General features: G+C 57.0%; 8 protein-coding genes across 8 annotated transcripts; 3 read left to right on the top strand and 5 right to left on the bottom strand.

The window, feature by feature from the left end:
* Nucleotides 1–1,502: 1,502 nt before the first annotated feature.
* On the bottom strand, nt 1,503–3,134 carry TRAVEDRAFT_141490 (NAD-P-binding protein). Its single transcript, XM_008036143.1, has 11 exons — nt 2,916–3,134; nt 2,830–2,861; nt 2,686–2,774; nt 2,530–2,631; nt 2,394–2,473; nt 2,240–2,340; nt 2,152–2,187; nt 2,082–2,100; nt 1,841–2,025; nt 1,749–1,781; nt 1,503–1,686 (listed from the first exon to the last, which is right to left on the bottom strand). The coding sequence occupies exons 1-11, from the start codon at nt 3,056–3,058 to the stop codon at nt 1,598–1,600; spliced, it is 909 nt and encodes a 302-aa protein (XP_008034334.1). The 5' UTR covers nt 3,059–3,134; the 3' UTR covers nt 1,503–1,597.
* A 510-nt stretch (nt 3,135–3,644) lies between these two features.
* Nucleotides 3,645–9,857, top strand: TRAVEDRAFT_141489 (anaphase promoting complex subunit 1). The gene is made up of 5 exons (XM_008036142.1): nt 3,645–4,948; nt 5,002–5,978; nt 6,032–6,797; nt 6,861–8,128; nt 8,181–9,857. Exons 1-5 carry the CDS (start codon nt 4,008–4,010, stop codon nt 9,650–9,652), a joined length of 5,424 nt encoding a protein of 1,807 aa, XP_008034333.1. The 5' UTR covers nt 3,645–4,007; the 3' UTR covers nt 9,653–9,857.
* Nucleotides 9,858–10,816: 959 nt separating this feature from the next.
* On the top strand, nt 10,817–11,307 carry TRAVEDRAFT_113478 (uncharacterized protein; the record flags this gene model as incomplete). The annotated part of the gene is made up of 2 exons (XM_008036141.1): nt 10,817–11,008; nt 11,074–11,307. 2 exons carry the CDS (start codon nt 10,817–10,819, stop codon nt 11,305–11,307), a joined length of 426 nt encoding a protein of 141 aa, XP_008034332.1.
* Nucleotides 11,308–11,801: 494 nt separating this feature from the next.
* Nucleotides 11,802–12,297, bottom strand: TRAVEDRAFT_115186 (uncharacterized protein; the record flags this gene model as incomplete). The annotated part of the gene is made up of 2 exons (XM_008036140.1): nt 11,802–12,023; nt 12,100–12,297. 2 exons carry the CDS (start codon nt 12,295–12,297, stop codon nt 11,802–11,804), a joined length of 420 nt encoding a protein of 139 aa, XP_008034331.1.
* Nucleotides 12,298–13,404: 1,107 nt separating this feature from the next.
* Nucleotides 13,405–14,540, bottom strand: TRAVEDRAFT_112609 (uncharacterized protein; the record flags this gene model as incomplete). The annotated part of the gene is made up of 5 exons (XM_008036139.1): nt 13,405–13,937; nt 14,006–14,080; nt 14,147–14,238; nt 14,313–14,353; nt 14,409–14,540. 5 exons carry the CDS (start codon nt 14,538–14,540, stop codon nt 13,405–13,407), a joined length of 873 nt encoding a protein of 290 aa, XP_008034330.1.
* A 700-nt stretch (nt 14,541–15,240) lies between these two features.
* TRAVEDRAFT_141481 (uncharacterized protein) lies at nt 15,241–17,118 on the bottom strand. The gene is made up of 3 exons (XM_008036138.1): nt 16,929–17,118; nt 16,811–16,877; nt 15,241–16,759 (listed from the first exon to the last, which is right to left on the bottom strand). Exons 1-3 carry the CDS (start codon nt 17,082–17,084, stop codon nt 15,360–15,362), a joined length of 1,623 nt encoding a protein of 540 aa, XP_008034329.1. The 5' UTR covers nt 17,085–17,118; the 3' UTR covers nt 15,241–15,359.
* A 1,438-nt stretch (nt 17,119–18,556) lies between these two features.
* On the bottom strand, nt 18,557–19,039 carry TRAVEDRAFT_43241 (uncharacterized protein; the record flags this gene model as incomplete). Its single annotated transcript, XM_008035608.1, has 2 exons — nt 18,557–18,790; nt 18,854–19,039. 2 exons carry the CDS (start codon nt 19,037–19,039, stop codon nt 18,557–18,559), a joined length of 420 nt encoding a protein of 139 aa, XP_008033799.1.
* A 1,286-nt stretch (nt 19,040–20,325) lies between these two features.
* On the top strand, nt 20,326–22,476 carry TRAVEDRAFT_56149 (chaperonin-containing T-complex zeta subunit Cct6). Its single transcript, XM_008035785.1, has 8 exons — nt 20,326–20,442; nt 20,496–20,547; nt 20,595–20,875; nt 20,932–21,094; nt 21,146–21,341; nt 21,398–21,658; nt 21,718–22,272; nt 22,329–22,476. Exons 1-8 carry the CDS (start codon nt 20,377–20,379, stop codon nt 22,411–22,413), a joined length of 1,659 nt encoding a protein of 552 aa, XP_008033976.1. The 5' UTR covers nt 20,326–20,376; the 3' UTR covers nt 22,414–22,476.
* The last annotated feature ends 922 nt before the right edge of the window (nt 22,477–23,398 follow it).

Here is a 23,398-nt window from a genome sequence, read left to right as displayed (position 1 = left end):
CTCGGCTGCTAGGGACCAGATCCGGTCCCTGGCCAGCTAGTAAGCCTCACCCTTCACAGTGCAGAGGTGGTTAACCGTGGCCGGTCTGTAACCCTTTCTGTAGGACGAACGTCAGTCAGCATACCGCGACGCGAAAGCTCGCAATATCCACAGGCGGAGGTGTGTATTATTTTGAATATAAATCTACTGGGCCGAGTCGGAGAGCTGCCATCTTTGTCGGACATTTCGCGGCAAAGCTGGTGCAGCCCTTCGACGGTCGGAAGATACGTTGAATGCTCGGGAGTACTCAGACCAATCTCGATTGGACTGAGGTTCTTCCGTCTCAGGGTATGTATTACGATCATTGCCTGGTAAAATACCAGACAACGGCCGTGATACACACCATGAGAATGGAAGAATCTCAAGCCATCGAGGGGATGGCCTGAGATCCTCATCTCATAACGGGGCAGACATCTCGTTTCGACAGGAAGCGGAATGCCATGTCCCAGATTCATGAGAGACAACCTTATGCTACTAACCTTGCCATTTTCATGTAGGAGGGCGTACCGACGTGTACGCTTGTGGCACGCTGCGCGTGGAGCCGAGCAACTGCCGTGTCCCCTCACGAGTGCAAGGTGTTGATGTTGGCGTCGATAGGTGAGCCACGGCGCGAGGTGAAGTCCTGTCCGGTGTGCTGACTACCATTATAGACTCGGCGCGGAACTTGACAACAGTTTCGCGACAAAAAAGGCAGAGTGTGGGCACCGGAAGGCTGCCGCGAAGCCGACGACCGCTGGACCACACAGACCTCTCACGGTTCAGGGGCCGGGCCTCGGTCGAGGGGGCAGTCTTGTACGCAAGGTCGCTTCCGCACGCTGCGCACGAAGGAAGACGATGGAGCGCTCTGCGCCCCGGTGACTTTTGACGATCAGAATCTGCGGAAGATGTGCGCGTCGGCCGACCGCAATTTGGACCACGGGCGGACGGACGAAGAGCGGGGGCCTCTCACAGTCTTGCGGCCCTACAGGGAGGGCCCACAGTGACAGGTAGGCACGAATCCTTTTTTGTGCACGAAGATAGGCCGTTGACGGATCGCGCAGGACCCTTCGGACTCCGGTGCGCAACGTCTCGGGGTCGATGTGTATACAGGGACGCGGTCGGGTGGGCGAGTCCTCGGACAGACCGTACGCTGAGTTGCCTTACGCTGCCGGCTTGTGTCATTGTAGCTTTCGCGAGATGCCGCAGCGACGTTTCGGCAGGCCCTATCCTTTTACGGCATTTCTGACATACCAAGCGTTGGATGCGGAGCGTGTGGGTGGTCGTGTACACGCATGGGGTCCACGACTCGGGCGGTTTAAGTTGCGGACCTCTTCCTCAATAAGAACGTGTCTTCGCATAATTTTGGAAATATATATTGCTTGCTATGAACAGCCTTGTGCAAGCATGGCGGACAGCACACAGGCCGAGCGTTAAGATTCAAGGCACTGCACTGACTTTTAGAGAATCCATCGTGCACTTTTGATCGGGATATGCGACATTCCAATCCATCCGCTAATAGAACCACTATATACAAGCTTAGATACATATCTGACCATGTGGTACATTTATCCACCCGGCCTTATGCCAACTTTCCAGGAACGACGGGGTGCGAACCGGACAGCCCCCCGTCGACGGCCCAGTTCTGGGCGTTCACGTAACTCGATTCGTCTGCAGCGTGTGAAGTACATGTTAGGCCGGGCAATCACATAGCCAATATACGCCCAACATACCTGATGCAAGGAAGAGTGCGACGTTCGCGATCTCTGTAGGGCGCTCACAGGTGAGCGGCAAACTCTACAATCCAGAGGGGCGTCTTACGTACCCTGCGGCAAACCGTAGCGGCCGAGAGGATTGAGCTGGCCGATCTTGGCCTCGTTGCCTCTCGAGCGTGCGTGCGTGAACATGTCGTTCGTCATGCCGGTCTCGATGAGGCCTGGGCAGATGCTGTTGACGCGGATGTCGGTGTGCCGCAGCTGGTACGCGGCCGTCTGGGCCATACTATTCACACTGGAGAGGGACACGAGGGTTAGCATTTGAGCGGGGATTGTAAGGCAACTACGCACGCAGATTTGCTGGCGCTGTCTGTGTGAAGGGGTCAGCTAGGTGTGTCTGGACGAGGTCGTATGGACTTACAGTCGGTCGGACCCGCGCCGGACCGTACTCCCGCAACTACGGACAACGAGAATAAGTCTCAGTTATAGAGCGTAGTATGTCAAGTTACCTGAAGCAGTTAGAATGATGCTTCCGCCACTGTGTTCCTTGCCGCGCGAGGGATTGGTCTTCAACATGGCTTCTGAGGCGTACTTAATTGCTAGGAATACACTTGAAACAGAAGTCAAGCGCCGCATGATCCCAAATGAGGATGTGAAACCTACGACAATGCGTTCACTCTCATGACATTCATGAACTGTTCCGAAGAAACCGCAGAGAACGGCTGCGCGGTCGCTATGCCGGCCTAGGGTTGCGATATAAGCAAGAACTACCGCACACACGCGATCCGAAGGTACTGACGTTGGCGAAGAAGACGTCGAGACGGCCTTCATCTTGTAAGGCCTGCTTGCATATGTTGGACACGGCCGTCTCGTCTGCGGCGTCGGCTTCAATAGCGGTTACCTGGGCAGGCCAGGGTTAAGGTCGGGTTCTCACGACGAGGGGTGTTATGCGCACCTTGACGTCAGGGTAGGACTTCTCGATCGTTGCCTTGAGGTCGGGAAGGTTGGTCGGGTCATAGTCGCTCAGGTAGAGATGCCGTGCCCCTAAACGGGGTATCAGGGCATGTGCCATTCGCGTGTGAGGCAAGCCAACGCTCACCTTCGTGCGCGAAGATTAGGGCTGAAGCCCGTCTGAGACATACACTTGAGCCAGGTGCGTCACTCATGAGCGTGCATACGACGTACCCGATCCCCTTGAGCGAACCTGCGCCGGTGATCACGCACACCTTGCCCTTGAGACGTGCGCCACGCGGGGAAGTCTGGAGATGATTCTTGACGCTGTCGAGCCTGGCGAGGGTGCGCTTGCGGAACTCATCGTTGGCAGACATGGTGGTCGACGTTCAGGAGAGACTGAGAGCGAGGAAAGCTGGTGAAATCAGGAACATGGCCCGACTGGAGTGCCGGTCCCGGGCCACCCACCGCAGGACGAGAAGCAGGAGATGGGAGGGGCGCGTGACCCTCAGCCACAGCCGACGCGTTCACCGGCGCCTGTTCGCAGACGCGTCTTGCCACCGCCAGTGAGCAGCCCGCGTGCTCTTTGCCACTCTCCCTCATCCTCTCTCCTCTTCTGCCGCTCTCGCTCTCTTTACAACGCTCTATGCTACGAGGAACTTGATCTAGTGGTCTGAATTCTCAAGCATCGACCCAAACGACTCCACACTGCCCGCTCTCTCATCCGCACAGCCAACATATCCCGGACAGTCAATCATCAGGAAGTGGGCAGGTCTTAGCTACGCCCAGGCAAAATACACGGTAAGAATCCATCAATGCTGATACATGGCGTATCTGAACCTCAAGACGCGATCTAGCATGTCCGCCTCCACTACGCCTCTCTCTGTTCCGTTCTTTGCTCTTCCGTCCCCCCTCACCTCCAAGCCTCTTTCGCGGAAACGGTCACGCTCGTCCGAGTCTCTTGACAGCGACTCACCGCTTCTACGAGCCATCCGTAACACCCTCCGGGCATCCCGAGGCACTCAAGACTCTTCAGTCCAATCCTCGTTATACACCCCTTATGGAGCGTCTGGTCCAGAAAGCGGCGAAGAGCTTCTCGCTTGGGACACCCATACTGTATCGCTCAGTCAAGGTGGTGTTCTTCGGAAGAAATGGTCTTTCACTGATCCAGTCCAGTGGGCGTGTATCGGTTCATTCATTCAACCTAGCCAAGTGACCTCTTCCACCCCCTCCACCCCCGCGTATTACAGGGAAGATCCTAGCGAGAAGCTTCCTGATATAGAACCCGACACCAAACCCACGTTCGGGCCCTACTCTCAGTCTCGTATGGAGAAGAAGCGCGAAGAAGATCCGGAAGTTCGCACTCGGGGAGTCTTCATCTTCCTTCGCGGCATGGCCAAAATCTACCTCATGAACGGGCTGGAGCATACCTTGAATCTCCCTTTCATCGTCCGACGGGCGTGGCCGGTCCAACCTTGCGGGCTCTTCATCCAGCGCGTGGTCGAGTCTTGGGAACTCGAAGAGAACAAGCAATCCGGCGCAGAGCCACTGACGACGATCTTCACTCTCACTACTCCCTTCGCCGAACCCTCCATCATCGGAATCACCGAGGGTATCTGTGGCGGCTTCGATACTCAGCCACTGCTGATGAGGTCCGACTTTGCGGCCGGGCAAGGCTCTCTCCCTCCTGACGAGCGTATTCTCTGGGTGTCAACAGAACCCCGGAATTTGATGCCTGGTTTGATTGTCACCCTCAACGTCGACTTGAACCGGCTGACTGTCTGGAGATATGTCTATGCCTCTCCCTCGATCCGCACAAAGGTCCCACACTCGACACAAGGGGCCCATCCAAGCCACCATCCAAAGCGCACTTCCATGTCCGGAAACACATCTGCCCACTTGCGCCACGCTAATGCAGCTACAGACGACCTACGCCTCTCGCCAGACAAAGCAGCTGCAAAACGCGGTGGTGTCCCGTCCGGGCTAGCGCCTACTCTGACAACGACTACCACGATGGCGGACCTCATGGGCGATGGTCTTGTTGGCAGTGGTCTCGTTGGCGGCGCAATTTCCCAGTCGCAATGGAACTTGCCCATCAAGTTCCCGGTCGACCCCTCTGGCAAGTTCGAGTTGAGTGCGACTCTGAACAAGATGGCCCTTCAGGAACCGGTGAACCTGGAAGATGTGCCCGACCCCGCCGAAGAAGATCGCCTGAAGCCTCTTTATTGGGCCGAAAAGCTTCGCGAGGAGATCATTCCGGAATCTGCGTTCGTCCGCACACCATTCTGGCTATTTACGAATGCACTAATCCTTTCTATAGGACCGCGGATTGCGACAACATTACCGTCGCCATGTTCGATCAGCGCTGGGCTGGTAAGGTGCCTAGATCCCGCCTAGGTATATGCCTTCCTGCCACCGGTGAAGCACTGCTCTACGAGTTGGCGTGGGACAATCAAGGTTTTCTGAGTATGCACCCAACATCCCGGATACAAGCGAACGCCATCTCCCCCATTATCGCCACCCGCGAGATGATTGTCGACTTGTTGGTGCTCAAGCCTGACAGTTCTCTTGCGCTGCTGACCCACGGGACGTACGAGTTACCTTTGGACTTGAGGCTTCCTACCACCTCTGCGAGTGTCGACCCTAGACACAGACGGCGGATCACTGGGTTTTCTCATGCTCTCGATAAAGCGGTCACCTTGGAGCTCTCGGATGCTTCTTCCCTTCGCATTTCTCTTGATCTTACCTTGCGGGATAGTTTGGTCAGGGATGCCTTGCACATGCTCGCTTTGACAATCCCTGCGGATCCTTTCTTCGCCCTACACCAGTCAATATTGCGACGGTGGTCCTTAGCAAGGTACTCGTGTATAGAGGGCGTCGAACTTCAAGTTTTCGAAGAAGCGCTATGGGAGGTTCTCGATCTTACGCCTGGCGAACGGCTGGACAGCCCAGCATACGCGGGGGGTGCAGCGTGGCAAAAGCTGGCGGCGAACGAATCGATCGCGAGGTTCCGGGAAGACCCTGCATTGCGGAGGCTGCATCTGCCTGGCTCGTCGACGAGCGACGCACCCTTCCGGAAGCCTTCGCAAAAGCCGACCGCCATGCATGCTGCAGTGTTGCATGCGCTTCACCACGTCGCCGAGGACAGGCGACTCACCGTCTGTACCTTCGTGGACGTCCCGAGACTCGCTCCCCTGATCTGTCGACTTGCTATGATCGTGCGTCCGGAATGGGCGGATTACTGGAAGCGTCTCTGTCCGAACGCGATGCCCATTTGGCCTCCACAGTCCATGACAGGTAAGTCTTGCACTATCACGCTCTCAATGATGAATACTAAATGTGGTTGCTAGTGCTCGACCACGTCTACGAACGACTGCCGATTTGGCCTCCAGACATGACGGCGATCCTATACGGCCGACTGAACAACCCCGAATGGAAGATCCCTTGGTCCAACAGCCTGAACTTTGGAGCACGCTTCGAACTGGAGCCTTCATGTGCTTTCGGTCGGCTGGACCCCCTCCTGCGGACGTCTTCGATGGCCGCGCTCTACAAGATGCTAACCGATCACTCCTGGGAAGGGCGGCCGCTAAACACGCGCTCACGCGCCGTGGCGTCTCTCCAGCTTTTGGACGTCATGAAGTTCAAGCTCCAGGACTTGCAACATTTGCCTCTGGGTATCGCCTCCCCGATACGTGAAGCCCTGCGGACGTGCCAGCTTTCTCCGGGCGGCGACTGGTCCGTAGCGGCGTACCGGCTGATTGGCCGCAGCGACCTTGCGGAAGGATTCACCGACAAGCCAGCTATTGCTGTGAACAATGGCTACCGCTCCGTCAGGCAATTCCTTGTGAGTGGCCAGTGTGCCATGCAGTTCGGGATTCAACCGATCACGGAGGCGTTTCAGCACCCGACGATGGGACGGAAGTCGTCGCAGCAAGTCATCGAGGATGTACAGCGCGCGGTGTCGGGGGACCACAGCAAGGTCACGGGCGTCGAGTTCGACTTGGACGACTTCATGCGGATGCGCTTTGGACAGGATCGGCGGCTCGAGGACGTTGCGCGGTTGCTGTGTTCCGCGAACGTGCATTACGTGCGCACACCCGATCGCCCTGAAGCAAAGTATGTATATATGTATATGCTTATATCATGGGGTATGTTCAATCTGACCAATATCCTTTGCAGCGAGGCAGATCAGATCAGGGACCAGCAACTCACCGTGCATCGTATCACGGAACGTATCCTCGCCCTCCCCTTGGGGAGAGCAGTGTTCACCTTCGGGTCCATGCACACGGTGACGAAGGAGTCGTTCGCCATTCCTAAGATGGAGTTCTCAGTGCGGGTGCAGCCTGCGAACATCTTATACTCACAGGAAATCCTGAAGATGCCTCCCGAGTATTTCAGCTGGGGTGAGTTCCATAACGGCGTCGCGGCGGGGCTTCGGATATCCTCGCAGGCCCAGACGATCGAGAGCTCGTGGATCAAGTTCAACCGACCTTCAGAGCTGACACCGGAGCATGCTGGGTTCCTCTATGCGCTCGGGCTTACGGGGCACCTCAGAGAGATGCTGACCTGGCACACATTTGGTTATCTCACCCCGAAGCACGACATGACTTCCATTGGCGTACTCCTGGGTCTTGCCGCTGCGAACGTAGGGAGCAGCAACAAGCACGTCACGAAGCTGATCGCCGTCCATACTCCCGCTCTGCTTCCCACTCCAGATGTCGACCTCAACGTACCACTCATCACGCAGGCGGCAGGTCTCATGGGCATCGGTCTTCTCTATCTTGGGACTAAACACCGTAGGATGGCGGAGGTCTGCTTGAACCAGATCAGCCGACGGGATCTCTACCAACCGGACATCAGCAACGAGTATCGCGAAGCGTACACCCTCTCCGCTGCGTTGGCCTGTGGCATGGTCCTTCTGGGCAAGGGCACGTCGACCCCGGCGGACCTCGTCATCCAGAACCGGCTCCGTCTCCTGATCCATGGCGAGCCGCGCCTGGTCGAGAACGGCAAGCCTCGCCGACCGACGTTCGATGTCAACATTACGTCCCCGGCCGCTACGGTCGCGCTCGGTCTGATGTACCTGCGCACGGAGCGCCAGGACGTGGCAGACATCTTGGCGATCCCGTATACGCTGGAGGGCCTGAACTCGATCCAGCCAAACTTCCTCACCGTGCGCGCGATGGCACGCGCGATGATCATGTGGGACAAGATCACACCCACGAAGGCGTGGCTCATGGCGCAGCTGCCGCGCGTCGTCGTGATGGCCATGGACTCGCGCTTCCGCGGGAAGCGGGTGGACGACGCGTTCGAGCTCGCGTACTACAACCTTCTCGCGGGCTCGTGCTTCGCAATCGGCTTGAAGTATGCGGGGAGCGCGAGGGAGGAGGCGTACTGGCTGCTTCTGCAGTACTGGGATATGTTCAGCCAGGTGGCTTTTGCGAACGGTACGTTCTCCTACTCATAGGTTATCCTCATCTCACATAATTTGTCGTGAAGGTATGGCGTATGACCATCGCATCAAGCGGTCCGCCTTGCGAGAAGGATTGAACCTGATCTCTCTCGCTGTGGGCATGGTCATGACTGGAAGCGGAGAAGTCAACTGTTTGCGGCGGCTCCGCTATGCGTATGGCGTACACAACACTAGCGTGAGATACGGGTGCTTTACCGCTACGAGCATCTCCATCGGTCTCCTTTTCCTTGGCGGCGGACGCTACACGCTTGGGACCTCCGACGCGTCCATCGCATGCCTCGTCGCGGCGTTCTACCCTCGCTTCCCCCAGAACCCGGCAGACAACAAGGCCTACCTGCAAGCATATCGACATCTCTGGGTCTTGGCGATGGAGCCGCGCTGCCTGGTGGCCCGAGACGTCGACTCGAAGGAGATTGTCTACCTCCCGATCAAGGTCAAAGTCAAAGACACGAACCTAATCGGCACAGCGCAGCTGATTGCTCCGACTCTCGTCCCGGAGATTGACAGGGTGCTCTCGATCAGGGTGGACACCCCCCGGTACTGGCCGTTCTACCTGGACGTGGCCAACTTCGCGCGCCATAGAGAATCGTTGTTGCGGAGCCAGACACTCTTCGTGAAGCGTCGGACCGCCTTCTTGACATATATGGAGGACCCCAAAGGCAGTCGAAGCCTCTTCGTGCGCTCCGGTTCAGGCACCGGAGATGCAGCCACCCTCGATTTTCCGCAGGCTTCGGACGTCAAGGCCCACCCAGCGGCGGACCTTCACGACTTCATCGCGTCGTCGTCGAACGACCCCCTGTTCCTCTCTTTTGCAGATCGATTGTGCGGAGACGACGGAGAGACCCCAGCAGAGCGCCTCTTCCAGTCCTACTGCCACGCGGTGCTGCTCGACTGCATGCTGCAGGACAAGTCGCAGACGTTGCAATCGCTTCTGACGGCATTCCACTTCCGTGTGATGTCCCCCAAGTCAGTCTACTTTTCCTTGAGGCTGCAGGACCTGCGCTTTGCCGCGGACTTTTACAGCAAAGTCTTCGACCGGAAGTTTAGCGGACGGACGGAGAACAACCCACGGCCACCTCTCGTCAGGGAGACCACGCTCTCCGGTGCCCTGCGCGGACTCGACACACAGCTGGACGGCTTCCGAGAGACGGAGCTATTCAAGGCGTTCTTGGCCCGATACGCTCGAGGAGAGGGGATACCCTCATTCTTAGAGGGATCTGCAGAGTGGAAAGCGTCGCGCGAGCTGTCGTGGTACCTCGAACGCAATAGTGTCCCCGCGTCGACACTTCTGACCCTTCTCAACGGCCTTGCGCAGAAGGCCCGCCAGGAGTGCCTCGGCAGCCCACCGCCCGCCGGGACTGCAAACGCGGAAGCACTAGAGCTCGGAATCAAGGAAGTCGCACACGCGACCGGGACGCAGATGACCACCGCTATGGGCTCGGGCTGGACCGTGAGCTCCCTGGACGAAGTCATGGCGGCATGGAGATCCCGCAGCTGATCTCTGCCGCCTTGTGCTCGAAACGCTGCAGGGATCGAAAAGGAGATTGGCGAGGAGTTCGCCGCGCCACGCGTCGGAGGGTTTTCGCCTCGGCGTTCTGACGGACGCTTTCCAGCTAGAGAAGTATCCCCACGAGACTGTATTCCTATCACACAAATTCCATACCACGCATTGTTGTACGATACCGTTATAGAGGAACTTTCAGGTACACCGCGAACCTGCGGGAGGGGGTTCGACGAAGACGTTACGTCACATTTGCCGGCTGTTTAGGTATTGTGTTCGTCAAGCTCAAGCGTTTGCAGATTCTGACGTTTTTCCTTCACCACAGATCCCCGAGGGCAACGATGCTGTGTGCTAACTCTGCATGCGTGAATCAAGGAAGCCCAATCGTAGGCCGAGGATCACGAGCATGCCACTAGTTGGCTTCTTTGGCCGCCCAATATAGTGCCCATTCTTACTTAGCATGTCCATTACTGAATTCCAGCGAACTTACACCTGCTCCGCTGCACGCATGCAAAACTGCCCTAGAACACTTGATGTGTCTTCGACAGACATGCCGCCAAGGTGCGAACCTGTTATCACTTCTCATCACCACTCGACCCTTCTTAGGCTGACTGTGAACACACAGGCGGCCTCCGTGGCAATATCACAAAAGGAATGCGCATCTTCTATCGGTGCTTTCTAAAAGTGTTCTTTCGATACCCTCTTGCCAATAGTGTTGGCCGCCCGGACGTGTATAATCTTCTATTTCAGACCATCCAGTCCCGGGGATTCTACGCGACCTTCTGCTCTGCAAACGGCCTTAATGAAGGCGCCGTACTACCGCATTCGCAATAACGCGCGAGTCGTGGTGTCTTTCGCGCCGTGATGCGCGAGCATATGGGCGACCTTACGGGCAAACCGCCGCTACGGGGAGGGCCTGCAGGCAAGAGCCCGAAAACAACACATTCGCTCCGGCTTCTGAACGGTACGGTTGGTCATCTGGCTTCCACGCTCGAGCGGTCTCATGAGTACCCAGGTTCCTACCTCCGCCGCGGCCCACATGGCCAGACCGCACACGTATAAATCCCGCTGTGATTTTTGACCTGCACTTGGTACCCGTCACCCGTTGCATACTAGCCCACATATCTACCGAGCCTCCTGCTTCATTACTTTCGGAACATCATGGCCGCCGTCACTTCAGAGACACCTTCCGCTACTCCCTCGCTGCGCACCGACCGCGTGCGCCTCGCGGTGCTAATGGCGCCCAAGCCCGGGCTTTCTTTCGAAGAGTTTGACCGGTACTGGCTCGACGTCCATGCTAAGGTCTTCTCGTCCATCGCCATTGCCCAGCGTAACCTGCTCAAATACGAGCAAGTAAGTCACACGTCGCATCACACTGTACCGGATAGAAGTTGACAAATATACTGGCCTATCGGCAGTTCCACCTCGACACCAATTATGAGGGCATCATCGCTGCGCAGACCCTCGCGAAGTCCCAGACTCGCTTCCGCGGGATCGCAATATTCGAGGCGACGTCGCTGGACAAGATCTTCGAGATCTTCCAGGACGAGGAGTATCTCCGCGTCGTTGTTCCGGACGAGCACAACTTCTTCGACCACGAGAACGCGCAGATACTTGCCGGCCCTTTCGCCACGATCATTGACAAGCTATAGGTGAGTTCGCCTCGTATGGCTTGCGGGGAATCATAGCTGACGACCACTGACGGTAGTCCGGACACGCTCAAACTTGGACGATGTTCTCGCATGAGGCTTCGTAGTTTGACGAGTGTAGGATAGGTAGTTGCTCCTGTAATGATCCTCCTGGCTTCAACGCCGCTCGGCAAGTCTCCGACACTTCTAGCGCAGTAGACAAACGAGCGTAGGCTGTGGCTATCGACGGATAGCGTACGCGTTCAATGTAATCATACGATGTTGCCTTCGTATTGTATAGTACATGATGCTCGAACTGTTCCTGCTTGGGCCGTCTATGTTACAACAAGAGCGACCACAACATCATCGTACTGTTCGGATGTGGTGGTACATGATCTTCGAATCTTCCACGGACGTAAGTGCTGTAAGAGAGGGGGGGGAGCTGTTCTTCTTAAGTGAGTCGCCTGTATCACTTAGCAGAGACGAAGGTGATTGTGCCACACTCACCTGTATTGAGGCTAGCCAATATATGGAACCAGGGAGCCGGGGCAGAACACACACTTGCTGCGCTCGATGAATTTGTCCTCGTCCAGGAAGACCGTGCGCTTGTACTCTTCACTGTCGAAGATCTCAAGGATCTTCTCGAAGGACTCTGCCTCGAAGACAGCGATCCCATGGAAATCTGGGACGGCGTAGCCGTTGGCCAAGACGCCCTTCTCGAAGGCGTTATTGTAATGCACCTATGGTAGAAGTGCGAGTAAGAACGGTAGAACTTCATCACGATGCTGCCGTCGCGGACTCCTGCCGGATGCTTACCTGCTCATACTTGATGAGGTTCTTCTTCACGATCTCCAGACCCGCGAAGAGGGGGCCGTGTACGTCGCGCCAATAGGTGAAGAACTCCTCGTCCGTCATGCCGTTCTTCTTGACCAGAAGACTGGAGACGCGGTAGCGGTCCTTGCGGGCCTCCGGTGCGGGAGCAGAAGTTACGGCGTTGGATAGTGCGTCGTTCATGATCGTGGATAGAGGTAAGGTTCCCGATAAAGATCAAGGAGTTATATACCCAGGACCCGTCCAGGACAGGCAGGAGTGTGGACGCTTTCTGAGGAGAACGTCCCAGGTGTGGCCAGGTGATTGCCATGTTGGGTACTTACCAGTGATGACGACAAGCACACGGCTGAGGGCGTTCCTGCAGGGATGCGATTCCACTCTGATGGCAGCTGACATCGTGTGTAGGGCTGTTGCAACGTATGTGTTGTAATGGACGTTCGGGACCAGGACGCCCGGCGTCACCGAGCCTAGGTCTTCGTGTATCCTAGATACTACTTGCAGACGCCTGAGTCTCTCAGTCTCTGGGCTGTTTACGAGGCGAACTTGGCGTCAAACAGCGACGATAGTGATACATACGCCGTACGCGTCGCGGGAGAAGGCCATATTTGGGAGAGACTAGATAGCATCCAGGCAGGTCATGAGGCCTAGGTGAGGGGTCGAGCTGAACGACATCGCAGTAGCCAGCGGAGCCGCTGCCTTCTAGCCCCAGGAAGCTTCGCAGAGCCGAAGAAATACCACATGCTGAGCATTTCGAGAACGGCGGCCGATAACAGCGAGCATAGAGCGTGAACAGAAGCCGAGAGCCGAGCCCGAGCGCGCGACATCGATATTGGGTGGGAAATCAGGGCGGCTACAGCGTCGTCCCGGGAGCAGAATCGCAAGACGCGGTCAGGTGTGATACATACGTACATGCCAAGGGAAGTGCTCTGTACTTCTGGCAGAGCGAGATGACGAGTTCATTAGCCGTGGCCGGAGTGGGATGGTCCACTGGCATAGTTAACGATGATTTCAGATGCAGCGGCTCCAGACCCAGTGCGCGCGGCTCTCGCATGATGTTACACGGCTAATATGCGGACTAGAATCTGCTGCTGCTACAACATCACTTCGATCATTGAATCTCAAACCTCTGGGTCTCAATGTCGAATTGGTACATGTTGGTACTGTGAATACAAGTCGTGGCAGCACTAGCTGCAGGTACCACGAGCAGCGCACCTGGGAGGTGTTGAGACCTTCCAGGCTCGGGGCGTTCTTACAAGCACCCCGCGCGCATCATCCCAGACAATCAAGTACTCAGAGCCTCGTCACACACCACTGCAAAACATGGCGGAGCCTCTCCCCAATCTGAATCTGAACGGTCTTGGCCTCGACCGTCACCTTGTCCTTCTCGAACACCTGTCCGTCCCACAGCTCCGTCCAGCTCTTCGCCGAGTGGCAGAACATCGACACACTTCCGCCCGCCGCGCTGTCGTTCCCGCCACCCACGTCGTGGGTCGTGAAGCCCGTCTCGAGCGCGCCGGCATGGGTGCCGATGATCATCGACCCCGGCAGCGGGCAGAGGAGCCCGGCCATGGCGCGCGCGAGGTGCAGCTGCTGCTCCTCGTTGAAGAGGTGGAAGAACGAGGAGGTGTGAATCGCCGCGACATGCCCGTGCAGCGGGTTTAACGACGTCAGGCTCGGTAGGTCCGGCACAGGCTCTGGTCCCACCGCGTATACCGGAGGAGCTATGGCGAGGTGAATGGGGTCGAAAGCGTCCCCAGCCAGGAACTTCGCCGGGAATGTCTCCGGCGTGCTTCGGTAGAGTTTGTGGCCTAGTGTCCAGTAACCTGCGACGGGGTGTTAGCGTCGCAATAATCCTTGCTCTGAGGCCATACGAGAGGGCCCGGAGACGTACCTCCATACAGATCCGTGGCCACAATCTGCTTGGCCGGAAATCCGTCCGCGGCGGCGATTCGGACATCGTTTCCGACTAGACAAATCAGACGTTAGCAAGTGTACCCACTACTAACAGGACTGGTCGGTTTGAAGCACTTACAGCAGCAGCCTATATCGAGGAGCACAGCATTCTTGCGCTCCTTCCCCAACTCGATGAGGCGATCATAGCCAGGTAGAGAAGGGAGCCTCAATCTATGCACGAGATGAATGTTGTGTTAGTTTATTCGAAAGGTTCAATACACCAATATCAGAATCTAACAACGCACGCGAGGAACGCATAGCGGCGGATGCACGGATATGGGAAGACCTATACAAACAAGCCGTTAATCGAAGGAATCTAGGGAGCGTTGAGTCAGACTTACCTCATAAGCCGCCTTTGTGACAGCGATGATGTGCTTCTTGAGCTCGTCTTCGTCTGTAATACCGGTTTGATTTTTCATAAACTCGAGCTCCTTGCCCTCTAGGGAGTATAGTTCCTCATTGAAAGGGAACATCTTCGCCAACTCCGTTTTCTGCGGCACTATGGACTCTTTGAGGTCGATCGACATGATAGATCCAGGGGTCGACGCGCAGTTTAGAGAATTTGGGTTAAGTTGCAGCAGATGGGCCTGGTAGACGTGCTACCGAGATCCTGACTTTATACACTCCTGGACGAGCGTCCCGAAGGGTTCAGCTGGACGTAATTCGGTGCTGACCTCCGAGAGCTGACTGTCGCTGTCGAAATTCAATGAGTGTGTGAGATAGAACGAAGCTTAAGAAGCTAGTGTAATAAGAAGTACGCCCACTGCGCTTTCAGCTGGACACGAACGTCTGACTCTGACTTACTTGTCTCGCGTAGCAGTGCTCATGGTACTCCTTTTCACTTGCGTTGTGGATCCTTGCAGAGCCGTAGCACTTCGGGGCAGCGGACGGAATGAGAAGGTCACCGCAGGTGGAGAGAGAGCTAAAGGGTGTGGTCCATTGACGTCGTGCTACGCTAAAGCCTGCCCTAATCTAGCTAATTGTACGTAACTCTGTGGAGAATGTACGAACGTCGAATTGCTGTTTTCTGGCGGGTCGGCTTTCGGGGAGGGTCGGCCGTGTAAGTTCGAACTAGGCGCCTACGGCTTTGCTTCGGTTTGAACTCACCCAGGACCGTCACCCTTCAAAGCTTCAACCTTCTAATACGCGGAGCACACCGGGGTATATCAAGGAGATGTCATCTACTCATTACTTACAGCACCCAGAAGAGCACTCATGAATTTTTGTGACACTGTAGCGAAGTACTACGTGTACATGGCGCAAATATAGCGACGACAATTTTGTACCATCTCTCACATGGCAGTCGTCGTGACATTGCCCACCACAACACCCTCCCCGTTCTCGCTCCCCTTCCACCCGCTCTCCAATGCGTATACAGCCACACTGACGGACACGCTGTCAGGGAGCTGTGCGGTGGACAGCGTCAACACCGTGAGCGGCTGCGTCGGGAAAAACAATGCCGTCGCGCTCGTCGTGCCGCGATCCACAAATACCTCGAGGATGCTCCGATCGACTACGCCCGACAACGTCCATGTGCCATCTGGGCGCAGGAGGGAAGACGTCGAGAACTTGTCGGTGAAGAATGGGTTGTCGAAGCCGCGCACGCCACCGCGGTCGACGAAGAACTGGTCGCCAAAGAAGTACCCGCCGCGCACCGACTCCCCCGTTTCGGGGTTCCGGATGATGAAGTTGAGCGTCGACGCGCTGCCCACGCCCGCTAGTCCCGTCACGTTCGCCTCGAAGTAGACGGCGTTGCTCGCGACCCCGCTGTAGTCCACCTCGAGCGTGCTGTTCACAACATCGGTGCGCGAGGCGAGTTGCTGTCCGAGTACGGGGCGCAGGTCGTACGGGAGTGAGATGAGGTCCCAGCCGATGCGTGTGATGTTCGCGAGGCGGTTGCGTCGCGGGAGCGACATCGCGCTGCGCCAGCCTTCCTGCGCGGTCGGCACGACCTGGGTGTACTGCCAGTTGGACGCCCACGCGATGGACACCGCGTCTTCGCCGTCCGGGGTTCCGTAGAAGAACTGTCCCGCGTAGTTGTCCTTTGCGAAGTCGGCGATGCGTGCGGCCTCGTCGACCGCGGTGAAGTGCGTGCCGTTGAACGAGCCCGGGAAGTACTCGGTGATGGACCCACCCAGGGGAGCGCCAGGGTTGATGCTGATAGTCAGCACGTAGATGTCGTCCTCGCTGCCCTCCATAGGCAACTTGACCAGATTGGGGCATTCGTATTGGAGGCCGAGGAGGCCGCGATGGCTGAAGTCGGATGCGTGAGACCAGGTTTTGAGGTCCGGAGAGGTATAGATGGCAACAGCGAAATCCTGGGAGAGCGCAACGACCATGACCCAGTGGTCCTCGTACCAGATCACCTTAGGGTCGCGGAACTGCGTTGACCCGATGTCGATGACCGGGTTTCCAGCAAAAGCGGTGAAGGTGTACCCCCCGTCGAGGGAGTAGGAGATCTCTTGAACCTGCGCCGTAGGTGTGTTCAGGGTATAGATCGCGACGACGCCGTTGTCCTGGTCGGGGAAGAAGCCAGAAGTGTTGTTGACATCAACGACGGCGGACCCGCTGAAGACTCCGGAGTCGCTAGTCGGCGGAAAGAGTGCGATAGGCTGGTTGATCCAGTGGTAGAGGTCTCTGCTCGTCGCATGGCCCCAATGTTGATTTCCTGCAACGACTGCCGTAGGATTGTCTAGGTATACGTCAAATGACAAGATATCCTGCAATGAATAATCGAGCTTACACTGATAGTACAAGTGGTAGGTCCCGTTGGCGTCCAAGAACATACCATTCGGGTCGTTCATGAAGTGCTATCACGCCAGGTCAGTCTCACGTAATCGAGCTGGAATGAATCCGTTTACCTGAGGGGGCGTGAAATGGACCTGTGGCCTGTATGGGCCGTTGTAGTCCCCTGGAATTGGTGTCCCAGTCGGAACCGCAGGAACAGTAGGATCTTGAGCCATGACGCCGCCGACAAGCGCCGCTACTAGGCAGAAGGCTGTCACGCGGGACTTCATGTCGACTGTAGAGCCTAAGGACGACTTGTCGGAGGAAGTACACGACGATGTATGCCGGCTCTCAGCGTCGGGCCTTATATAGCGCGCTCTGAGGGGGTCCAAATCGATTGATCGCCGAGTCTGCAGATGAGAGAGTGAATAAGCGAATGACTGAGTGATTTCTGTGGTGACATGCCTCCATGCGAGCGGTCGGACCGAACTCGAAGAAGGACACGAGCGACAGGTCGGCGGTCAGCAGGCATGGGGCCCCGGCGGGTCGCATCAGCGGGGTCTAATCGCTCGTCGCTCTTTCTCGTTAGGAATCGACGCAATCATTACTGCCAGCCTATAGAAAACCTGCCCCTGAGATGACCTTGTTAGCTCGTCCATCGGGCTCGGTCGCAAGTGACCCGGACAAGTAGTCGGCCTGGGATATCGAGAGCTTGGCTGCTGCAGCCGATCACGGCTCACGAGTGGATACTGGGAATTTGTGCCCAGAGCACTCGGCAGGCTGTAGTGGGCAACATGGTCAAAGTCCCCGTTCGTCGTCGGTCGTGTGCCATATTTGCAGGAATGGGTGCCTGCTTCTTGGCCGTCATCATATGACCGCAGCATGTAGCCTCAGGCGCGAGGGAGTCGGGCTTTCTCCTGACTCGAGCGAGGACCGGTCTCGCCAAGCGACCAGTTGCGGAGGGTAGATGCAAGTGGGCGAAGATCGCAGGTGTCAAGCTGGAGAGTGTCATAGCGCAATGCACGATTGTCTTCCACTGACGTAGAGTGCTGACTTACGAGCCTGACACGCTGCCTGTTCGATCTAATCAGATATATTGCTGGTGCAGAGAGGGTTGGACGTGCTGCTTACTGAGATGCCGGCCAACGTAAAATGGGTATGGTTCAGATGCTGGCCAGCAGCAACGCCCCATAGGGGGTTGATGAATCAGCGCTGAGTACTAAGCCACTGCTTCGACGAAAGGCGGCAGGCGTTCGGTATACATCGTCGAGTGTAAGCTGTATCCCTGTAGCGAAGAGCGAACGGACTCGAACTTGGCCACCCTGTCAATATGTACAAATAGTCGCAATTCAAATTTGATAGCAGCACGGTCGCGCCGCAAGCGTAGCTGTCTAGATCCCCCTATGGCCGCCGAGATCAATGGCCTGCTTGAGTGAGGGAAGAATGAAACGCATGGGTTAAACGACATATGTTTTGTTTACCTTGCTGACGAGTCACGAAGGCCTCAAGCGAGTTATACTCATATTAGAAAGTTACCTTGCCACCGCCAACAGCAAACGGCGAAGGTCAGTGCCAGGATAAAGCATGCGCTTAGAGAGTTCGCTAAGGAGCTTGGAATTGATTCACTGGTTGCTTATAAGGCTGAAGGCCGTGCTACACACTGTAATACAACGACGACAGACAGGAGAAGGTGTTGTTACTGAGCCCAGCCACTACATCAGTGTCCGTCAACGAGCGCGCAGAAAGGAATGCGTCTTACCATCTAGTTGGTACGGTCTACGAAGGTGGTCAGGGATCCGGGGAGGAACACGCTCTTGCTGCGGTCGATGTAGTTCGCCTCGTCATCGTATGCGAGGCGCTTGTACTCGTCGCTTAGGAAGACCTCCAGGATCTTCTCGTACGACTCGCCCTCGAAGACGGCGACGCCGCGGTAGTCTCCGGGGAGAGCGTACCCTTGCGCAGAGATGCCCGCCTCGAACGCGGGGTTGTAATGGTGCTGTTACGAGAGGCGGTAAGTCAGGTGAAGAGCGAACGGATGAAGGGAGGGAGACGGGCTTACCTGCTCGTACTTGAGGATGTTCTTCTTCACGATCTCGAGGGACGCGAAGAGCGGGCCGTTCTTCTCGCGCCAGTAGGTGAAGAACTCCTCGTCCGTCAGGTCAGCCCTCTTGGCCATGAGGCCGACGACACGGAAGCGGTCCTTGCGGACTTCAGGAGCGGGGGCGGGAGTGGTCGTGTTGCTCATGGTGGATAGTCGTGAAGTTGGGAGAATGGGTGGTGGCGAGGGGGTACGAGAGGAGAGTGGTTTGTGCTGTAAACGTCAGCGCAGGAGGCCATTAAATATGCAGGATCGGCGAGGACCAACGCCGGTGGTCACGAATGGGTGCCCTGCCAGGGAGAATGTTTGCGCATCCGCGTGATGGCGGTCGTCCTAAGGAAAGGCTCGTGGCCGGCGATCTAAAGGGGCGTTTCCACGGGAATGGAGGGATTTGCAGGGCATTGCGAGGGATTGGGGCAACCAAGCTCTGTGATGCGTACTTGCGTCCGAGACATGGTTGGGACGCTGCTAGGCGACATCAGAAACTAGGCCATGAGCTGCCGTGAGCCCCAGAAAAGGAGCTATTGCACTCAGAAGCGAGTCGTACCTGGAGGAACGTAGTCAAACCGGTCCCAAAAAGGTTATGCAGCTGTGCAGCGTCCGCAGCCAGCGCTGAAAGGCGTAGTACGTAGTACGTAGCGTAGCAGACGGCATTCGCGTTGATCCCCGGGTCAACGTTGTTGATATCTGGGGTATGTTGTTGTGGCGGTTTCGAGCGCGAAAGCCAAGCCCGACATGGTCGACTGCAGGTAGCCGTCTGTGGCCGGTAGGCAGCCTCGCAGTACGCGGCCGACCTGGTTGCTCTCCTGAGCACACTACTGGGAGTGGTACTAGCAGAAACGGGGCATGTAGATCACGGAGTGGCCACCATAAGACGAGCTCAGAAGCAACAAGTATTTAGCGGGCCCAGGGCGTCTCCAGGAGCCTAGATGTCGCAAAGCGAGTCGCCGAGTACGTTGCCGAGAGCCGGTCGCACTGTAGCGTAAGGAGATTCGAGAAGCATCATGGAGTGTGTGCAGCCTACTGCTGCACTGTCAGACGCAGCCCTGCACAGAAGTTTACAAGTCAGAAGGGATAGCTCAAGACATTGAGAAGAATGCGCCGCACCGACACGAGACATTGACGACGCTAGCGGCGACACGCTCACTCGACGCGACGATGGTTGGCTCGCTGAGTTTGAGTCAATGTAGTTGTCTGTTGCAGTCAATTCAGGTACGCCCCAAATCTCCCACAATCCGTCGCTCGCTGATGGACGCCATTCACATAGGCTGCTGTATCACGGTGAGAGAGAGAGATGTTGAGAGGATGTTCTACGCACTGGCGGTCCGGCGCTCAACTAGGGCGACACCGAGAATTTCCCAATCTGGGACGTTATGTAAGACACGCGTTAGACGCTGAGGAAGGCGCGTCTGCGAGTTTCTGGAGCGATTGAAGGTCTGCAGAGCACTCGAGTCGGACGCTTTCACTCCTCCCCTCTCCTCACCATGTCGTCTAGCATCGAGCTCATCAACCCCAAGGCGGAGAGCGTCAGGAGGGCCGCCGCGCTCCAGGTCAGCAAACCTCCTTCTCTGCGTACTTGTTGACTTACTCGGACGCCCTATAGGTTAACACTACCGGAGCGATGGGTCTTGCTGCTGTGGTAAAGGGCAACCTCGGTGCGTGTCCAGGTCTCTAAATTCGTATCTGTACTGACTTCTTACAGGCCCAAGGGGAACCCTGAAGATGCTCGTCGATGGCTCAGGTCAAATCAAAATGACCAAGGACGGCAAAGTCCTTCTCTCCGAGATGCAGATCCAAAATCCTACTGCGGCTATGATTGCACGTACTGCAGTTGCTCAGGATGATCAGGTCGGTGACGGCACCACCTCCGTCGTTCTCCTCGTCGGCGAGCTCCTCAAGCAAGCCGATCGCTACATCTCCGAAGGTGTCCATCCTACTGTGATCGGCCAAGGTTTTGACATCGCAAAGAAGGAGGCTCTTGCAGTGCGTACACCCTGAAAATGCGAGACGACGCGAATACTTACCCCAGAGCCACGCAGTTTCTTGATACGTTCAAGAGGCCAGTCAAGCTTGACCGCGCAACCCTCATTAACGTCGCATACACCTCTCTTGCCACCAAAGTCAACTCCGCACTCGCAAAACAACTCGCAGCAGATGTCGTCGATGCTGTCCTTACCATCCGACCCCCTGCCCCTGCAACAAGTACGCGTCTACTTCCTGTCTCCTAGACCAATACCTAACCCACTTGTGCAGATGCGCCTGACCAGTTCCGCGAGCCCATCGATCTTCATATGATTGAGATCATGAAGATGCAGCACAGGACAGCGTCAGAAACGCAGCTCGTGCGCGGCCTCGTCCTCGACCACGGCGCACGGCACCCGGACATGCCGAAGCGCGTCGAGAACGCGTTCATCTTGACGTTGAACGTCTCTCTCGAGTACGAGAAAACGTGAGCACGCTCATAATTCGCACTGCGTTTGGACAATGGCTGACGCAACTTACCAGCGAGGTCAACTCGGGCTTCTTCTACTCGTCCGCGGAGCAGCGCGAGAAGCTCGTCGAGTCCGAGCGGCGCTTCACGGACCAGAAGGTGAAGAAGATCGTCGAGCTCAAGAACCTCGTCTGCGACCAGGCCGTCGGGAGCAACGAGCGCAAGAAGAACTTCGTGATCATCAACCAAAAGGGCATCGACCCTCTCAGTCTCGACATCCTCGCCAAGCACGGCATCTTTGCCCTCCGCCGCGCGAAGCGCCGCAACATGGAGCGGTAAGCCCTCGTCTCGCGTGCATACATCTTGCACTTGGAGATTGACGTATTGTGTGCAGCCTACAGCTCATTTGCGGCGGCGTCGCGCAGAACTCGGTCGACGACCTGACGCCGGAGGTGCTCGGGTGGGCGGGGCTCGTGTATGAGCACACGCTGGGCGAAGAGAAGTTCACGTTCATCGAGGACGTCAAGGAGCCGAAGGGCGTCACGCTCCTCATCAAGGGCCCGAACCCGCACACGATCCAGCAGACGCAGGACGCGCTGCGCGACGGCCTGCGCGCGGTCAAGAACGCGATCGAGGACGAGGCGCTCATCCCTGGGGCCGGCGCGTTCGAGGTCGCGTGTGCGGCTCACCTTGTCGGCGCGGTGAAGACCGCCGCGAAGGGCCGCGCGAAGATGGGCGTGAGCGCGTTCGCGGAGGCGTTGTTGATCATCCCGAAGACCCTCGCTGCGAACGGCGGGTTTGACGTTCAAGATGTGATTGTCGCGCTCCAGGACGAGCAGGCCGAAGGCAATGCAGTCGGTATCGACCTCGAGTCCGGAGAGCCCTTCGACCCCACCGTACAAGGTGTCTGGGACAACTACCGTGTAAAGAGGCAGATGCTCCACTCATGGTACGTGCAACTTCTGCGAGATCGGGCATCCAATGACTAACCCTGGACTTATGCAGCTCGGTCATCGCGGTCAACCTGTTGTCGACGGACGAGATTTTGCGTGCGGGACGGAGTTCATTGAAACCGGACGGGCAGCAGTAGAGTCTAGACGTTCAAAGTAGCAGATGTACTGATATTACACCACCCATAACCATTCGACATTTTCTCATCTACGAGCGCGGGCAAGCGGAGCCACGCCAACGCTTAACGATCGCCATTAAACCGCCCGGGCGGAGCCTCGAGCACAATTACATACACGTATATACAGTCGCAAAGGGGGTATGCTAACAGTGATAAGTGACGGCAGCAGCAGCAATGAGCACGACATAACACGGAGGGGATATAACAGTACAATAAGGAGCAATAAGAAAGCGCGACCCATCGTTTGTGGTGTGTCCGACGCAGCATTGTCAGGTGTTAACAAGTCAAACAGAGCAGAGGCAGGCCCTCGCGGAGGGGTGTGGTATCTTACTGGTCAGTAGTCCGTCTCGTCGGAGCTGCCGCTGTCGCCCCAGCCCGCGCGCATGAGCTTCGTGGGCGCTGGCGAGATGTCGGCGGTGAGGGTGACGGTCGCGGTAGTGTGCGAGGTGTGCAGGAAGGGGACGTTCATGGGGAGCAGCACGGTCTGCTTCCAAGCCATGCCGGGAGACTTCTGGGGAGACGGGAGGGACGAAAGGAGAGGCGCGGAGCTGGCCGTGGTCGGGCGCGAGTCGGAGCCGGAGGAGGACATCGGAGGGTTCGGGGACACCGCGACGAGGCGCTCGACCATCCGCTCAGAGTCGTCGGTGAGATCGACCAGCGCGGTTGACGCGGAGGACGAGGACGAGCGGCGGCCGGGCTTGAAGATGGAGAGGATGCTGGGGCCGCGGAAGCCCTCCTGCAGGAGGCGGGGAGGGTACTGGTTAGCTAAGCTAGCGCCTGGGGCGAAAGCAGAGCCCGCAAGCTCACCTCTTCGGAAGATACATCGGGATCGACGCTTCCTGGAGCAGCAGCCTCGCTCACGCGTTCTGCGGGCGCATCATCAGGGTCCTCTCCGTCCGCCTCAAATAGATCCGTGAAGCTTGGGAGCGAGGATCCCGAAGGCGCG

The sequence above is a fragment of the Trametes versicolor genome (assembly GCF_000271585.1).
Source record: "Trametes versicolor FP-101664 SS1 unplaced genomic scaffold TRAVEscaffold_2, whole genome shotgun sequence".
Classification (NCBI taxonomy): domain Eukaryota; kingdom Fungi; phylum Basidiomycota; class Agaricomycetes; order Polyporales; family Polyporaceae; genus Trametes; species Trametes versicolor.
The sequence above is the reverse complement of the archived record's forward strand: the minus strand, read 5'-3'. Positions and strand labels throughout refer to the sequence as shown.

Coding starts and splice junctions, on each gene's coding strand:
- TRAVEDRAFT_141490 (XM_008036143.1), bottom strand. CDS start 3,058: ATGTCTGCCAACGATGAGTTCCGCAAGCGCACCCTCGCCAGGCTCGAC. Junction 2,862..2,915: donor GGTTCGCTCAAGGGGATCGG/GTACGTCGTATG, acceptor TGTATGTCTCAG/ACGGGCTTCAGCCCTAATCT. Junction 1,687..1,748: donor CGCACTCTTCCTTGCATCAG/GTATGTTGGGCG, acceptor CACACGCTGCAG/ACGAATCGAGTTACGTGAAC.
- TRAVEDRAFT_141489 (XM_008036142.1), top strand. CDS start 4,008: ATGGAGAAGAAGCGCGAAGAAGATCCGGAAGTTCGCACTCGGGGAGTC. Junction 4,949..5,001: donor GAGATCATTCCGGAATCTGC/GTTCGTCCGCAC, acceptor TCCTTTCTATAG/GACCGCGGATTGCGACAACA. Junction 5,979..6,031: donor GCCTCCACAGTCCATGACAG/GTAAGTCTTGCA, acceptor TGTGGTTGCTAG/TGCTCGACCACGTCTACGAA.
- TRAVEDRAFT_141481 (XM_008036138.1), bottom strand. CDS start 17,084: ATGAAGTCCCGCGTGACAGCCTTCTGCCTAGTAGCGGCGCTTGTCGGC. Junction 16,878..16,928: donor TCCATTTCACGCCCCCTCAG/GTAAACGGATTC, acceptor CTGGCGTGATAG/CACTTCATGAACGACCCGAA. Junction 16,760..16,810: donor CTACCACTTGTACTATCAGT/GTAAGCTCGATT, acceptor ACGTATACCTAG/ACAATCCTACGGCAGTCGTT.
- TRAVEDRAFT_56149 (XM_008035785.1), top strand. CDS start 20,377: ATGTCGTCTAGCATCGAGCTCATCAACCCCAAGGCGGAGAGCGTCAGG. Junction 20,443..20,495: donor GGAGGGCCGCCGCGCTCCAG/GTCAGCAAACCT, acceptor GACGCCCTATAG/GTTAACACTACCGGAGCGAT. Junction 21,659..21,717: donor AAGCGCCGCAACATGGAGCG/GTAAGCCCTCGT, acceptor TATTGTGTGCAG/CCTACAGCTCATTTGCGGCG.